Source organism: Danio rerio, chromosome 19, assembly GCF_052040795.2.
Source record: "Danio rerio strain M-AB ecotype USA chromosome 19, GRCz13ab, whole genome shotgun sequence".
In the NCBI taxonomy this organism is placed as follows: Eukaryota; Metazoa; Chordata; class Actinopteri; order Cypriniformes; family Danionidae; genus Danio; species Danio rerio.
The window spans coordinates 43,446,706-43,465,120 of NC_141039.2; the positions used below are offsets into that span (position 1 = coordinate 43,446,706).

An 18,415-nucleotide genomic window follows, 5' to 3' on the forward strand; every position below is an offset into this window, starting at 1 on the left:
TTTAGCCAAAGACGTCTGCAGTCGGCATTAAAGCAGTGTGGTTTATGGTAAAAGTTAAGTTTTCTATTTTTGGACTTTCTCGAATTTGGCATCTTACAGCACATGCAGCCGGTCTTTTTTTGCAAGCGGGAACCCATGTGACGTCATGTGTGACGTAGGTTGGTAATTTGTCTATAAATCCTTGGCTCCAAACACTGAAACACCACAAATAGCATAATCAAAAAACCTAAATATATACATTTGTATGCATCTTTCGCATTCAACCAAAAATGCATAGTTTCTATTAGATTTACATGAACAATATTGCGGCATAATAAATATTGCAATGTCAGATTTTTCCAATATTGTGCAGCCTTTGTTTCTATAATTGAATGCAGGTAAACTAAATTAGTCTTTCAATAGACTATGTCAGTTACAATGTGCAATGGGACTGTTGTTCTTTCCTTTATGAAGCTCACACTCTGTACCTCTATCTTATACTTCTTTGCTTCAATTCAAAGTTTGTAATGTTATGATTTTCTTTTAAAATACCTTTGAGAAAGATACATAGGAGAATTAATTCTGGAAAAAGTGCTGCAGAGACAGTGGACAGATAGTAATGAACTCTAGATCAAAACATAACTAACCTTGCCTCAAGAATAAACAGCCAAATAACCATTTTCATCTGGAAATATATTAATTAAAAAGGGGTTTTAGGCATTAAATAAAATAAAATAAACTAAGTAAATATTCATTTACTTACTTTTTTCCTGTGTATTATTAAATGTTTTTTTCTATGTTTTAGATTGCTACTCTGGAGTCAGAGCTGATGCAACTGATGAAGCAAAATGGCATCCAAGTAAACAATAACAACAACAGTGCTGAGAGCAGAGCGCAGCTGACGGAGAGACTGATGGCCTTACAGTGTTCAAGGAGAAATGTAGCTGAAGGAGGTGAGACACACACACACAAATGTAAACATGGATTACAGGGACACTCCATAGGTTTAGGGTTATATATATATATATATATATATATATATATATATATATATATATATATATATATATATATATATATATATATATATATATATATATATATATATATATATCAGATTCAAGAACCAGACAGAACTGTTGTATAAATTAATATATTATCCATAATGATGACAGTAATAGTAATAGTAGTAATAGTTCTAATCATTTGTAATGATTATTATGCTCTCCATTTCAAAACACAGTACACAACATGACACATAATCATCAAATATTGCTCAGGATGTAACAGTGCATCACATTCAACAGATTGCACTAGAGTCTCTCACACCCTCATTGGTGTCAAACGAAATATCAGTGCTTTCTGCCTGTTTTGTAAGCGTTTCTGTTTGTAATAAACTCAATGTTCACTTCGCTCCACTCTGATCTCTGACCTGGCAGCTGCACACAAAACTGGGCTTTGTTAATGACATGAAAACTGGAAGCTTCACACCTCATAATGGGTCACCGGCTCTTTAAATCCGCCTCTTCTGAATCGCAGAGCTGGAAAAACTGATCAGATGCATTGTGACTGAATGAGGCGGATTATAAGGAAGTGCTGCTGCAGGAACTGAAACACTCTCAGTCCTGCTTCCAGCAAAACAAGCCCTTCTGATTTCATATATGCATAAACAGCATATGGCACTACTTCACAAGCTAATAACGTAGAAACAAACTAGCCAGAGGTCTGTTGTAGGATTATGTGTTTTCATCAGCCAGAGTACCCGATATTTGATGCTGTCCTGCAGATTTATATCCGTCTTTGCTTAAAGCTGCTGTATGCTTCCTCATTTGTACGTCACTTTGGATAAAAGCGTCTGCTAATTGAATACTTGTAATGTAAATGTATGCGTTTGCACTGTGTTAAAATAGCCTTGTGCTTGGTAAAAGACCAGTGAAGACTACAGCTGCATGAGCAAAAATATCTATTTAAAAAATATAAAATAAATCACTGAAATACTACGGAACTATAATTAATAGTGATAACAATATTAGTAATAATAATATAATAATAACATAACAACAACAATAATAATAATAATATTAATAATAATAATATAATAATAATATAACAACAATAATAATAATAATAATAATAATAATAATAATAATAATAATAATAATAGTAATAATAACATAACAATAACAATAATAACAATGACGACAACATAACAATAATAATAACATAATAACAATAATTACAAGAACATAACAACAACAATAATAATAATAACATTAGAAATAATAATAATAATAATAATAACAATAATAACAACAACAAAAACGACAATAACAACAATAATAATAACAATAATAACAATAACAATAACAATAACAACAATAATATTAATGACGACAACAACAAAACAACAATAACAAAAACATAGTAATATTCATAATAACAACAATAATAATAATAATAATAATAACAACCACAATAACAGCAAAAACAGCAACAATAACATAACAATAATTATAATATTATCAACGATGACAACAACAGCAAAAACAACAACATAACAATAAAAATAATAACAATAATTATAACTATAATAATAACAATAATAACAAAAGTAGCAACAACAGTAATAATGACAATAATAATAACACTATCAACGACGACAACAACAGCAAAAACAACAACATAACAATATTAATAATAAAAATATTAATAATAACTATAATAACAATAATAATAACAACAGTAGCAACAACAATAATAATGACAATAATAATAACACTATCAACGACGACAACAACAGCAAAAACAACAACATAATAATATTAATAATAAAAATATTAATAATAACTATAATAACAATAATAGTAACAACAGTAACAACAACAATAATAATAATAAAACGATGACAACAACAATAATAGCACAAATACTAATAACAATCATAATAAAAACAATAATAAAAATGACAATAAAGAAAATTTTACAACTGGTATTTTGACAAGCAAAGCTTTCTTTCATGGGTGCAAAATGAGGGTTTTAAAAAATAATTGTAAAAACTGTGTTGTGACCTCACACCTTTGTATGGTACACTGTAAAAAGCAATTAGTTGACTTTACTTAAAGTAAGTTAGCCAGTTAAGTAAATGAACCATGTGTATAATTATAAAAAATGAAATAAGCTTAACTGTTCCAAGTTACAAGTGATTTACTTTTAAGTCACCTTGTCACTTCTAAGGCAATAGATTTACTCACTTTGTTTAAGTAAAATAACTAATCACTTTTTACAAAAAAATAGGTTAACACTCATCAAAAGGTTCACAAGGGTTCACGGCCAATTTAGCTTACTCAATTCACCTGTACCGCATGTGTTTGGACTGTGGGGGAAACCTGAGCACCCTAAGGAAACCCACGCGAACACAGGGAGAACACGCAAACTCCACACAGGAATGCCAACTGACCCAGCCGGGACTCAAACCAGTGACTTTCTTGCTGTGAGGCGATCGTGCTACCCACTGCGCTACCGTGACGCCCTATGTTTAATATTATGTAATGTAATTGTATGGATGTGCTTTGTGTTACAGATCTGTGTGAGCTGACAGGAGCCAGTGAAACAGAGAGAGACGAGAGGGTAAACTTTTACTTTCTTACACAAACACACACAGACACACACACACACACACACAATCACTCACACACACTTCATTCAGACACACGACATTCAAGCCTGATCCGCAGATAAACACTGGAAGACAATTCTAATGTCACGCTAAACAATTCACGAGTGCGTGTTGAAAATCTACACGTCATTCTCCTCCACATTCTGTCTACTAGTGTCTAACAGCATGTCTCAGAAGGAAAGAAACAGGAAGAAATACTGTTAGCTCAGCAGAAAGTGCTACTGTTTTCTCTCTTGACTATTTAAAGTGTTTGTGTCTTTGTAGGGCTCCAAGTCTCAGTCCTCCAGAGCATCTGATACCACAGAGGCCACAATCAGGCACCTGCAGCCTCATCCGGGACCTGATAATGAGGGTAAACGCTCCAAACCATTAATACCTGATTAGGGCTCAATTACAGGCCTAATGAATTATGCTTACGGCCTGGGAGACTCGATGAAGAAACCCCAAAGGAAAAGAGAACATAATAAGAGCATGTGAAGTTGTGTAATTGATATGGCCTCTGGAAAGTAAAGGTTGAATCTTGTTGAACGCTGATTGTTTCCTTTTTTCTGGATTTTTCTACAGACTCTTCAGCAAGTCGAGATCACAAATCTGGCAAAAAACGACTAGACTTGGGGTAGGTTGGAACTAATTGTTTTATTTGTAAATGTGAAGATTATACAGATAATGTCTTTATGTTGACGTGACCTACTGTTCAGCAGTTTGGAGTTGGTCAGATTTAGTTAATGTTTTTGTAAGTGTCTATTTATCATATATACAATCACCGGCCACTTTATTAGGTACACCTGCCCAACTGCTTAACGCAAATTTCTAATCAGCCAATCACACTGCGAATGGGCTACAGCAGCAGAAGACCACACCGGGTACCACTCCGGTCAGCTAAGAACAGGAACCTGAGGCTACAATTCACACCTAGGTCACCAAAATTGCACAATAGAAGATTGCAAAAATGTTGCCCGGTCTGATGAGTCTCGATTTCTGCTGCAACATTCGGATGGTCGGGTCAGAATTTGGTGTCAACAACATGAAAGCATGGACCCATCCTGCCTTGTATCAACAGTTCAGGCTGCGGACGGTGGTATAATGGTGTGGGGGATATTTTCTTGGCACACTTTGAGCTCATTAGTATCAATTGAGCATCCTGTCAACACCATAGCCCACCGGAGTATTGTTGCTAACCATGTCCATTCCTTTATGACCACAGTGTACCCATCTTCTGATGGGTATTTCCAGCAGGATAACACACCATGTCATAAAGCGTGGATCATCTCAGACTCATTTCTTGAACATAATAATGAGTTCACTGTACTCAAATGGCCTCCACAGTCACCAGCTCTCAATAAAATAGAGCATCTTTGGGATGTGGTGGAACTGGAGATGTGCAGCCAACAAATCTGCAGCAACCGCGTGATGCTATCATGTCAATATGAACCAAAATCTCTGAGGAATATTTCCAGTACCTTGTTGAGTCTATGCCATGAAGGATTAAGGCAGTTCTGTAGGCAAAAGGGGGTCCAACCCAGTAAGGTGTACCTAATAAAGTGGCCAGTTAGTGTATATACAGTTAAAGTCAAAGTTGTTATTATTATGTTAATAATATTATGTATCTTATATTTGCCAAATGATGTTTAACAGAGCAGGGTATTTTTCACAATATTTCCGATGATATTTTTTCTTCTGGATACAATTTTATTTGTTTTATTTTGGCTAGGATAAAAGCAGGTTTTACTTTTTTTTAAAACCATTTTAAGGTCAATATTATTCATATGTTTTTTTTTTTACCATTTAAACTATTTCTATGTAAATTTATTTTAAGTCGTAATTTACTTCTTTGATGCAAAGCTAAATTTTTACGGGATTAGTGTCACACGATTTAGTTTCCGTTTTATTATGATTTTCTTCAGTGACAAAAATAGTTTGTTGCTAAATAATTTTGTAAAAACTGATATTTTTGGGGTTATTCAAATACTAAATTATTTTTAAAAACGTGCTAACCCCACAACTTTTCATAGTACATTCAATGAAAAAAACTGTATGCAATACAAGGAAATGTTCTTGTCTCTTGTTGGAAATTCTAACAAGCTTATATTTTCAGATCTTCTCTGAGGAAAAGTAAAGGGACAGAGCAGGACCCAAAAGGATCTCCCGGTAAAAGGTAACTAGAGCACTAGATTCCTCATATAAGTGGTAACTTTCAGCCTGCCTACATCAGATTTTAGATGTTTTTTTTTCATAGCAATGTCAGAATATATGCATTGGAGCTTAAAGGGATTTTCTAAACCACAGGTGTCAAACTCAGTTTCCGGAGGTCCACAGCTCTGCACAGTTTAGCTTTAACCTTAATTAAACACACCTGATCAAAGTAATTGAGTTGTAATTGATTTTGTTTTAAACTTCCAGGTAAGTGTATTGAAGCAAGGTTGGAACTAAACTTTGTAGGACAGCAAGTCTGACAATCCAGGTCTAAACAAAAACAAACAAACAAACAAACAAACATTCATTTGTTTTACCATCAAAAGACAATTAGTATGAATTTTTGTTTTGCCTGTATTTGGATTTTGACTCTCAAAGTGTCGATGGCTGTTAACTTCTAGCTGATTTTAGCTTAAACTCTACTGCAGAAAATAGAGTCGCTTACATTCTGGATGAGTTTAAGTAAATTACAAACAAACTTTTATTTTTGGGTGAACTATAATTCTTATGAATTGTAAAGTATGTGCATTCAAGCAGAGTTCCTCTAGACTGCAAGATAAATGAAAGGGACTGTTAGATCACACTATCCAAGCCAGATAAATAAGATCTAACACCAGATCCTGTCAGAAAATGTCTGTTTCTCTGAGTACTCAGACAACAAGTCAGCGGAGCCGCTCAAAACCCAAACTTATTAACCAGTGTTCAACTTAATTAACCAACCAACAATCTCCTTTCAATATAGGAGTTGACTGAGAAAGCTGGAGAGGAGCGGAAGCAGAAGACGAAGTAATGATGATAGGGAAAGAGCAGAGTTTATTAAATAATCTTAGTTGCATATGATTGAATGCTCAAACTTCATCTGACCAGGATAAATTCAACAAGTGTTATTATACTACAAGCAACAGCAATGGAAAATTACAGCTTCACAACATTTTCAAGAGACAATACAGAACTTGAAATGGAGACATTCTCTTATCTCTTACTCATGAAAACAAGAGTCGCTTCAATCCACACAGCCATGAGTGTCACGTTTAGCATGATCAAGAACAGAAACAAAAACGGGAACAAAAGATTGCAGATCCAAGTGCAGATTTTAATATTAAAAGTGCGGTAACAGTGAACAAAATCCAAAAATCCAAAGAGCAAAGTAACAAAATAAAAAACAAACAAACAAAACAAGAAACTAAGGCAGATAAACACGAACTAGACTTTAGCAGGATACAAGAACAAGATCAGGAACAACAAACTCGATATACAAGACTGACTGGATAACTTGACAAGGAAGACAAACGACGCAATCACGAACAGTGGTGGAAGGTAAAATATATAGTCTAGATTATCAACAGAAACGGAGACAGCTGTGAATACAATCAGTGTATGTGTTCCGGTGTATGCGTGTGGTATGTATGGATTTGTAGTCCTTTTGGGCGCTGTAGTTCCAACTCAGTGTTTGTAGAACTACAGCGCCCTCAGGTGGTCACTGACAGTCATGACAATGAGATTATAACAATATGGAAAAATGAAATAATAACAAAGGATTAATTATAGGAAAATAGCAACAATAAAATATAAATAACAAAATAAAATTACAAATAATAATAATCAAATCATTAACTAATGATCAATAAAATAAGATGGTAATTATATACATGACTAATGATCACGTGATTAAATAATATAATTAAATGAAGAATAAAAAAATACACAAATGAACGGTTTTTTTTTTTGAAGCAACTCGCACTTAAGTTTGCTACAAGAACTTTCAGATCCTTTGTTAGATTCAAGACTAAAATATTTTACTATAAATCCAAGCAAAAAGAAATAATAATAATAAAAATGTACAAAATCTGTGATGATACTTGTCCCTGGAGATTGATTAAAAAGTAACTAGAAGACGTAATTTTTGTGCACCTTTTGGTTTTTCAGCACTGATTTGGTCAGATAATATCCTTGGGTGTAATTCTTCTCCTTATTTAATTTTTCTTGAACTTGCGCGCCTAATGAATATGAACTGCACTGGACGTCTCAGCTGTGCCAGACTGCAGGACATATACACACATTTTTGCATGTGAATGAACCTTCACTGATTCAGAGAATTGCCTAATCAATGATTAAGAGGAACGTCTCAGCAGATGCAGGGCGAACTAAAGGTTTTTATTTCCTCTGAGGATAAACGGATGACTGCTCAAATCCCAAAGTGTTAAGCTAACGAATTACAATTAGTTTTTAACAATGCAAATGGGGGAAAATGAATTGAATGAATGCTAGAGCTGAACCTTAAGTCTATAAAGCAGACATGGTCTAAATGCAGCTCTGGTCTGCGAATATGATCTGATCATGTATTGTGTCTGCTTCAATAACCAGTGTGTTATCTTTAGCTCCACAGGGCCTTCAGCAGAAAACAGCCCTGAAAGACGCAGGAGCAAGGTGAGAGGCATCAAAAAGACCACACACACACACACACACACAAGACTGTGTGGAAATTCTCAGTTCTCTGAATTTACAATTGACACGTATGTGTTTTGAAAGGGGGGACCTATTATGTCCCTTTTTATAGTATGTAAAATAAGTCTCTGATGTCTCTAGAGTGAGTATGTGACGTTTCAGCTCAAAATACCACACAAATAATGTTTTAAACCTCTTAGAAACTGCCCCTTTTAGACTTTAATCCTAATCGTGCTATTTTCAGTAACTGTCGCTTTAAATTCAAATGAGTTTGTGCATTTTTTACATTTTTAATTTGCATATCAGTGATGTCATCACATTGTATCTGACAAGCGTAAGCCCGTCATGTCACTATTTTCTAATTTTTTAATAATTTTCTAATGACGTCATTGTGTAATCGCAACTCAAAACTACATCTTTATGTAGTATACAAAATAATTCATGTTTTCTCAAATTGACTGGCCATCTCAGCAAAAACATTATTAAAAATACGTCCATTTAGATTTGTATGAAAATATAGCCGACTATTTGTAAAAGTAATACAAACACTTTTTGATAAAATTTTTTTGTTCTTAAATATAACACTGATAATGAACATTTACATTATTTTAAACAATCACAGTTTGTGTACTTACTTTTTTTTTACCTTGTGAAAGTAACACATTTGCGAAAGCGACAGCAATTATAGCACTATTGGAATTTATTGTTACCTAAATGATCAACAATTATACACGTTAACAAATATCAGTAAATTAACAGTTATGAAAAATAATCTGAGCTGGCAATTTAACTTGAATGTGATAAGTGTGTTTTGAGTGAAGCCTGCAGCCACCGCTCCTTTGAGTCACTTTTTATAAATTGCTAAAAGTAGCCAAATTAATTTTAAAAATTGCTTAATTTGTAGTTAGGTGTTTTTAGGGGAAAAGAAGTTGCTAGGGTAGTATGAAAAGTTGCTAAATCTAGCAACAAAATTGCTAAGTTGGCAACACTGCCCATAAACAAGATGAACATTTATAGCAAATAAACAAATATAAATATCCTGCTTACTCTCTGAGCCTTGTCTAGAAAGTCCTTTCTTACACCCCTTTGATTGGTCACGCGCTCAACTGAAAGGGCTGCAATTGGCTCTACGGGCTGGTATTCTTCACAGATGAGTAAAGGCTGGTTTAAACACAGATAAACGCCCAGCAAACACACACGCAGTGAAATTGTGCACAGTTTCTGTGTTTTTAAGTAGTTGGAGCGTTGTAAATACTTACACTCATAGCTTACTATGGCGACATAGTGCATATAAGATAAATGACGCCTGTACATAATAACCGGTTTTTTACTGAAGCAATACCGAATTGTCCGCGTCTGCATCGTGGTGCACCGAAGAAACAAAAAATTTTGACACCCCTACCAGCTATGATGACTTTCACTACTGTGAAACCACGAAATGTGTAAATAGACCATCACTGGTAAAAGTGTCATGTTTGTGCAGTTTAACACCCCTCAAATAAAGTTGCTTGATTCACCGTGACCTTGTGTTCATCTTCCCAGAATCATTTTACAGACTGGTTGTGTTAGCTGATTACAGTCTGAACGTCATTTTAAAATGCTAATCACTTTACTCAGGGTTAAATGATCACAATAATCATCTGAGTGACAGTTTTTATAGACTTTTCGTTGGGTTTTGCATGTTGTATCCTACTAATTACTTAACTGTCAATCAGCAATAATTATACTGATAATCTACTGTCATAGTCGATAATACAATCAGAATTAAGTAAATAATAAATAAATACCTATGGCGAAGAGAGAATGATAAGCGTGTCAGTCAGATGAGGGTTGTGTTTTATGTGTGTGTGTGTTTCCTGCAGGGTCCGGGTGTGTCAGATGAACTCAGTCTTAGCAGTTCGAGTTCGACCGAGATCAGTGGGGTCCTGAGCGGACGATCGCGGACCCTCACACTCTCCTCTGATGAGGTCTTTACTGTGTTTTTTTTAAAGAGCCCATATTATACATGAAATAAGGTCATATCTTGGTTGTAAGGGTCTCCAACAACAGTCTAATATGCATGCAAGGTCAAAAAACACTTTCATGGTCTTATAATCTGCATTTATTTTTAGCTAATTATCCCAGCGACTCCTGTATGAATCGTCCAGTGATTCATTTGTTCCCAAACCCCTCCTTAGCGCGGAGCTAATCTGCGCTGATTGGACCGATGACAGTCTGTCGCGATTGGTCGACTGCCTTCAGTCAGAGAGGGAAATGGCCAATAGCTAATCAGCAATTTAAAAAGTAATCACAGTTCATACACGCTCGATAGTGTAGGCGTGGACTTTAGCTGCCACACTATGGCGAGTGGATAGTGCCACGGATAACCGAACGAAGGAGACAGTCGTGTACTCGCCATACCACACACACACAAAAACACACACACACCTCCGGATGACAACGCTCCCGCTTCAGCCCGCACCCGCCAGGTTTTAGCCTGAGAACCCGCTCCGTTTTCTGCCCGCCGCGCCCGGTCCCGCTAGAGCGGAGAACACAACCAAATATCACCCAGTATACAGTCCAGACAGCCAAGCTGTCTGTATAAAAACACACACACAGCACAAAGTACACAAAGCTCGTTCGTTCGTTCGTTCGCTCTCTCTCTCTCTCTCTCTCTCTCTCTCTCTCCCCGCGCCAGATTTCTGCGGCGCGGGAATACATTTCCGAATAAATCGCGGGAGCAGAACTCTAGCACGGAGCTCCATAAACAAACAGCACGCGTCGCGTTTTTAACGTGACTTTGCACGCGATAAGATAATATATCCAGTTAACCTGATACAGTACACGCGGTACAAGTAACAAATCACAACTAAATACATTTGCAAGCTAGAGTAAACGAGGCAACAACTTTAACCGCACGTACTTACACTTGAGAAATGTAGGAAGAAACCCATCCTGACGTCCATCAGTTACTCTTTACTGATCCTTCCTTTAACAAACTCAGATGAAGTATTCTTTGTAGCATGTAGCTTCCAGAAGTTTCCAACTGCTTGGTTATAATGCTGATGTTTCATCTTTGGGTAGAGACTCAATATATCCATCTGCAGTGTGACTTCAATCGACCGGCATGTTTGTGTGCGTGTGTTTGTGGGTGTGCGTGTGTTTGTGGGTGTGTGTGTGTGTGTGTCTGGGTTACTGCGTCAGAGGGCGGGGCCTCAGGTTTGAAATCTCCCGGGTTTGCGCGTGCACGTGAAAAACTTTGTTTCGTTCGTACGTCATGGCGAAACACCTAATGAGTCGGTATCAAGGCGACTCGTTTGAAGCACTATGATTCGACTCTTTTATAGATGAATCAACAGTTTTAAACACTGTATTCTTACAGATTTAAGCCTTAGCTGGATACTTCACTTCACTTAGAGCTGTGTTACACACTACATGGAGGGGAATTTTCAAAAACCCATAATATGGGCTCTTTAACTTGTGCTATTTAAAGTAAACCTATTTTATCTCAGCTTGTTGCAAATGATGTGCTAAAATAATAGCATTAAAACATTATTAAATACTACATAGACATTTTAATAAACTAATTAATAATACAAAATTACATTTTTATTTTAACAGGTTGTAAACTACAACTTTGTTAATCGAGATGATTTTTTATTATTTTCTGCCTGGAAATTGTCTGTTATTCTTTAGATTCTGTTATCCTATGGATTTTATTTAATTTTTTTAAGTTTGATTTATAGTTTCTATACTTCGTAGCGGATATATTAGGAGTGTCTTCTATGTCTTGGATAAAAACATTTGTGAACCACTGATTTATAAGATAATGTTTTCTGACTCAGCGAGTGTTTCTCTTGTCCTTTATGCTGCGTTTATCAGAGTGTGGATATGATAGAGGATGAGGTGAGACACTGAGACCCAGCATGATTTTTCTTCACACCTACAGCGCTCATTGTTAGTTTAGTTCTGGCATTTCTTCCACAATCTTTTTGTTCCAAACTATTTTTAAACAGTAAGAACTCAATATATGTCACATTTGTTACCATACGTGGCCTTTGTTTTACCATGTGTTCTATATGGGATCTATAGTCCCTATTTACCCTTTTCCACATTAGGCATATTTCATATTACTGTAGTCCCTATTTTCCCTTTATGTTTCATAAAAAATATGTTCCATTTGTTTTCCACATGCTCTATATGATTTTTATATTCCATATGGAATGTGTTCCAAATTCAATTCAATTCAGCTTTATTTGTATAGCGCTTTTACAATGTAGATTGTGTCAAAGCAGCTTCACATAAATGGTCATAGTAACTGGATCAGGGTAGTTCAGTTTTAGTGCTTAAGTTCAGTTTAGCTCAGTTCAGTGTGGTTTGAAGTCATTATTGAGAATCCAAACACTAAAGAGCAAATTCATCGATGAGTAGCTTTTCAGATCCTGAACCATGCAAGCCAGTGGGGACAGCGGAGAGGGAAAAAAACTTCACCAATAGGAGAGTGAAGAAAAAAAACCTTGAGAGAATCAGACTCAGTTCGGCACGACCATTTTAATTTCTCCGCTGGCCAAAAGTTGCTAGGGTAGTATGAAATGAAATGAGTCCCAGCATAACTTTAAGTCAGAATTATTACCCCCCCTGAATTATTAACCCCCCCGTTTCTGTTTAATGGAGGGACGATTTTCTCAACACATTTCTAAACATAATAGTTTTAATAACTCATCTCTAATAACTGATTTATTTGATCTTTGCCACGATGACAGCACATAATATGTTACTAGATATTTTTCAAGATACTTCCATACAGCCTAAAGAGACATTTAAAGGCTTAACTAGGTTAATTAGGTTAACTAGACAGATTAGGGTAATCAGGCAAGTTATTGCACAATAATGGTTTGTTTTGTAGACTACCGAGGAAAAAAATATAGCTTAAAGTGGATAATAATTTTGACATTAAAAAGGTTTTTAAAAATTAAAAACTGCTTTTATCCTAGTAAAAATAAAACAAATAAGACTTTCTCTAGAAGAAAAAATATTATCAGACATACTGTGAAAATTTCCTTGCTTTGTTAAACATAATTTGAGAAATATTTTAAAAAGAAAAAAATTAAGGGGGGCTAATAATTCTGACTTCAAATTTATATGATATATTTTATCTATGTTCCAAATGTTTCATATAAGCCCCTGATTCCCAGCATGACTTTTCTTTTTACCTACAGCACTCCTAGTTAGTCTAGTTCCACAATTTCATTTCAGTCATTTTTGTTCTGAACAATATGATTTGAAAGAACGGGAACTCTATATATTGTACTTTAGTTTCCATTGTTCTGTTTGTTTTCAGTTGTTTTCCACGTTCTCTATATGATTTATACCCAGCAGGCACACAATATCAAAGAGATGTCGGGGGACCAAAATTCAGCATCCAAAGGCAACGTTATTTTGACGTCCAATAACAACATCAAATGACATTGATATTTTGTTGATTTTAGGTTGTGTTGGAAAGTGACCAAAAACCAACGTTGAGCCAACATCTTATACTGTACCAACGTCATATTGACGTCAAATATTGACATTTATTCGTCAGGTTTGGCAACCAAAATTTAATTTCTGATAGATGTCATATTGGTACACAATGTCAAGCAGTAACATCATTAGACGTTAATATTTGGTCGTTTTTAGGTTGGGTTGGAAAGTGACATCTGTCCGAAGTTGGACATTGATGTCGGTCTGACATTGAGGTCTGACGTCAATCCAATTTTCAGTTCCAACCAAAATGCAGCATCCCTTGACATTGGGGGACAACATAAACCAGGTGTCCTGTGTCTGCTGGGTATGTTCCATATGGAATATGTGTTCCAAATGTTCCATATGAGCCACTGAGTCCCAGCAAAACCTTTCTATAGCGCTCAGTTTGTCTAGTTCTATCATTTCTTGCAAGTCCTTTTTGTTTTTTGCTTCAAACAGTGTTTTAAAATGACAAGAACTTAATATGGTAATTTTTTGTTTCTATGTTCCGTTTGCTTTCCATATGAAATATGTTCCATATTTTTTAAATATTTCATTTGTAATCCTGAATATGTTCCGCTTGATTTCCAACGGTTTCATTTATACTGCTTTCTTGAAATGCATGTGGAAGACAGTGAACGTTAATTACGGATCAGTGCTGATTGTAAGTCTGTGTGTTTGTCAGATTGTGGACGAGGGTCTGCCAGTGAAGCCACAGCAGTGGCAGAACCGCAGTGTGACTGAATGGACGTGTCAACAGGTGTCCTGCTGGCTCATGGGACTGAACTTGGAACAATACGTGTCTCTCTTTACTGCCAAGAATGTGGATGGAGAGCAGCTTCTGAAGCTGGACAGCACCGCTCTCAAGGTGAGGAGATAAATTCGTCCATTATTTGACATATTGCCTCAATATTTCAGTTTAATTATATGTAATATGCAATAATAAATAAATGATTAATTGATTTCTATTTAATTATTATTTAGAAATTCAATTTGATTTTATGTCACATAATTCAGTCTAGCAAAAATACATCAAATATTTCATATAATAATAATAATAAATATCTTAAAAAATCTATAATATACTTAAAGAATCTGTTTATTGAGGCAAGTTTACATTATTAGGATTGAAGATTTGCACATTTACTTCATAACAATAACTAATTGCATTTTATTGTAATTTTTTATTCAATGATTCTCCTTTTTTTGCAGGAAACATTATTTTCAACAATAATTGTGTCCAGTTAAAAGTTATGTTGTGTTTTGATCGCATAAACATCTATTATCCAGCCATATGCTGAAATGTGTTTTGTATAATTCATGTCCATCTGCTTCCACTGTGATAAGAAAGTTATCTTCCACAGATTAGCATAGTTTCATCTGACTCATCTCAACACCTGGTGTGTGTGTGTGTGTATTTATCAGGCTCTGGGCATTGAGTCTTCTTCAGATCGGGCTCTCATTAAAAAGAAGCTGAAGGATCTGAAAGTGTTGATGGAAAAAGCCCGTAGAAACCGAGAGAAGCAGCGCAAGAAGGAATTGGAGCAAACTCGCAAAAACAGCAGTTCCTCCGGACCAGCAGAGGGCGCCACCGAATGACAGCTTCATTACAAAAAACAGATGAGTTCAGCATTTCACAAGAGTCAGAGTTCATCCTAAAAGGGGCTTCATGCTACCGAGCTGCCATCAGATGAATCGAAAACCAAAATTTCCAGGAATTCGTTATTTCTACTGAACTCATTATAGCAGGATTATCGCTGCACTTTTGGTTTGACGTCTCATTGATATCTATTTATTTGCATATGGAGAATATGTACAGTATATGTTGAAGCAGAGCATATCAAGTCATCCTCCACAGATAATAACTGAGCACCTTTAGACGATGTACATATGCAGGAAGTGTGTCTAACGTGCCATTTTTCTATCCAAACCAGTTTGTTTGTTAATGGAGGGCAGAACGTTTTTAATGCATCGGCTTTGATAAAGCACAGGTCATATTGATGGACGATGTTTCCGTCGACTTTCTCTTCACCTCACAGAGTTTGAGTGCTGCTCATGAGAACCACTACAGTCCGAGTCACTGACGAAAAACTGTGAAAAGAAAGCCATTCCGGGTCAAAGCGAATTTGCAGACTTTCACTACTGTACGGATCTGCCAGTATTTAAGTCAAATACAGCTTGGCGTGTTTGTTCTTTGGAGGTTGTGTTGGCGATAGCAGATGCGATTTCAGGAATCCGCCATTTTGAACTCTTCTCCAAAGATGCGAGACTTGTATAAAAGCTGCTTCTGTCCCATAGCGACCTGCTTGTTGTCCTGTCCATCGCTCTGAGGTAGATTCTCAGTTAGACCCAAGTGCTGCCTTTTCAAGTGCTGTTTAGACTTTTACTTTATTTATATGGGTTGTCGTTACTGTCTGGACTGCACAGATTGTGTGAACACACCTCTGTTTAAGCGGCTACATCTAAAAATGTAGTAGCGCAGAAGACAAATGTGCACTTGAAAGAAAGCGCCACTTTATTTTGGAAAAAACGCTAATTTTACAAGTCACCTAGAGTTAAACTGTCGATTTTTACCATTTTTTTATTCATTCAGATGATCTTAGGGTGTGGCGGGAGCACTTTTAGTGTAGGAACATATAGTTATATATAGTTCAATAGAAAAAGTTATATAAAAATCTTAATTTTTTGTTACATTTTTGAGCGAGATGCTAATGGTCTAATCCGATTCAATAATTTATGCTAAGCTAAGCTAAGCTAAAAGTGTGTCAGCCAGACCCAAAGATTGGCTAAATGGATTCGAAAATGGTAAAACTCAACTGTTTAACTCTAGGGAAGTTGTAAAATGAGGCTACTTAAAAAAAGTGTAGTGTTCCTTTAAAACAGACCTATATATGGACTACTGGTGAATAGTTTGGGTTCAGTAAGATGTATTCATTTAATTTTATTAATTTATTTATAAGCAATCAATGCTTTAATTCACCAAGGATGCATTTAATTTGTGTTTATTTATTATTTTGATAAGATACAAATATTTGGCTGGATATGGATCCACCACATAAAATAACTGATGATTCATTACACTGTGGCGAGCTCTGAATAACAGGGACTAAGCAGAAGGAACATGATTTAATGAGTGTGAGACAAACATATGCAAACTAAATAAATTAATAAATAAAATAATAAAAACTGTCATATATTAACTAGAAATTGACACGACAATTAATCAAATTGACCAGAAGCACATTTATCATTTAAAAATGTTTAAAGAAAAACTAATTCTGAAAACTTGCATAATTATAACATACTTTACGTTATTACTGTTTAAACGTATATATTTAATAATACATAATCATACATTAGGGTTCATAAGGTCATGGAAAAACTGCAAAAGTCATGGAATTTCGACATGGCATTTTCCAGACCTTGAAAAGTTTTGGGAAAAAAGAAAAACCCACTAATTCATGGAATTAGTTGAACAAATATCTGTATACTTGAATATAAGTCAGCTGTCTTTACTTATATTCTGTCTTTGGCCAAACACATGCGCTTGCATTATTAGTGCTCTGTAAGCATTAGCTAAATCAATTTTACATCGATAAAAAATTAATTTAACCTAAATAGATTGTTTTGTGTTTTATATTTTGCTTTAATGAATGTGATCTTGCATTGTTTTTTTGTTATTTACCTGGTATACGTAGACATTATATAAAAAATTAGGTCCTGAAAATTTACTTGATAGTTCAGGAAAAGTCCTGGAATTTGAGTAATAAAAATTATATGATATGAATCATAATAAAAATTATCATAATATGAATCCTGTACTTTTTATTTGTATAGCACTTTTCCTACATACATTCAACTTAAAGCTTTACAAACATAAGTGCGGTTTATTTATAAACTAATTCAGAGAGGATCATGTGCTTATGATTGATCACAGCTGGTCCTGCATCAGCTTCACATATCGCGCCAATCAGATGAATATTAACTTACTAAAAATGACCAGTTTTACACTTCAGTCATCTTCGTCTTGAAGAATCCCCCTTCCACCCCATCTCCTCCCCCTTCTCCTGATAGGGCAGCACAGTGGCCCAGAGGTTAGCACTCATAGCAAGAACACCACTGGTTCAAATCCTTACAGAGCCAGTCGGCCTTTGCAGAGTTTGCATGTTCTCCCTGTTCTCGCGTGGGTTTTCCCTGGGTCTTCCCCAGTTTCCTCTCACCATCCAAAGAAATAACATATGAGTAATTTGACTAATCCAAAGTGGCCTCATAAGAAAAACTTGTAGCCAGCTATATCTCTTAGCTATTCCTAACACATTCATAAGCAGGGGAGTTCTCAAGACCTACCTGAGCTCAAACTCTCCTCTCGCCCTTCGAACGTGAGGGAGCCCTGGGCCTAAGGATATTCTGAGCTTAAGGCTCTCTCCCGGGACAGCATGACAAACACACTTTATGATCAATCATCAGCTAAGTGTGAACTCTTGAAACAAACATTAAGAAACAACAACAATATTAGGTAAAATATTAAAAATCTGATAAACAGATACACCCCGCCAAACAGTCAAACACACACACACACACACACACACACACACACACACACACACACACACACACACACACACACACACACACACA

At 35.6% G+C, this 18,415-nt stretch overlaps 1 protein-coding gene across 4 annotated transcripts in view; it reads left to right on the forward strand.

Annotated features, from left to right (window-relative positions):
* Nucleotides 1-18,415, forward strand: part of ppp1r9a (protein phosphatase 1, regulatory subunit 9A) — a 100,921-nt gene extending 82,506 nt beyond the window's left edge. For 2 of the 4 annotated variants that reach the window (XM_087295993.2, XM_087295992.2), the window contains exons 11-20: nucleotides 785-932; nucleotides 3,560-3,606; nucleotides 3,920-4,007; nucleotides 4,220-4,271; nucleotides 5,751-5,810; nucleotides 8,227-8,275; nucleotides 10,156-10,260; nucleotides 12,155-12,178; nucleotides 14,463-14,645; nucleotides 15,203-18,415. In XM_087295993.2, the coding sequence (XP_087152119.2) occupies nucleotides 785-932; nucleotides 3,560-3,606; nucleotides 3,920-4,007; nucleotides 4,220-4,271; nucleotides 5,751-5,810; nucleotides 8,227-8,275; nucleotides 10,156-10,260; nucleotides 12,155-12,178; nucleotides 14,463-14,645; nucleotides 15,203-15,376 (930 nt within the window). In that variant the 3' untranslated portion in view covers nucleotides 15,377-18,415. The remainder of the gene's footprint in view (nucleotides 1-784; nucleotides 933-3,559; nucleotides 3,607-3,919; nucleotides 4,008-4,219; nucleotides 4,272-5,750; nucleotides 5,811-8,226; nucleotides 8,276-10,155; nucleotides 10,261-12,154; nucleotides 12,179-14,462; nucleotides 14,646-15,202) is intronic. The other 2 variants (XM_087295995.2, XM_087295994.2) reach the window with 1 other exon arrangement.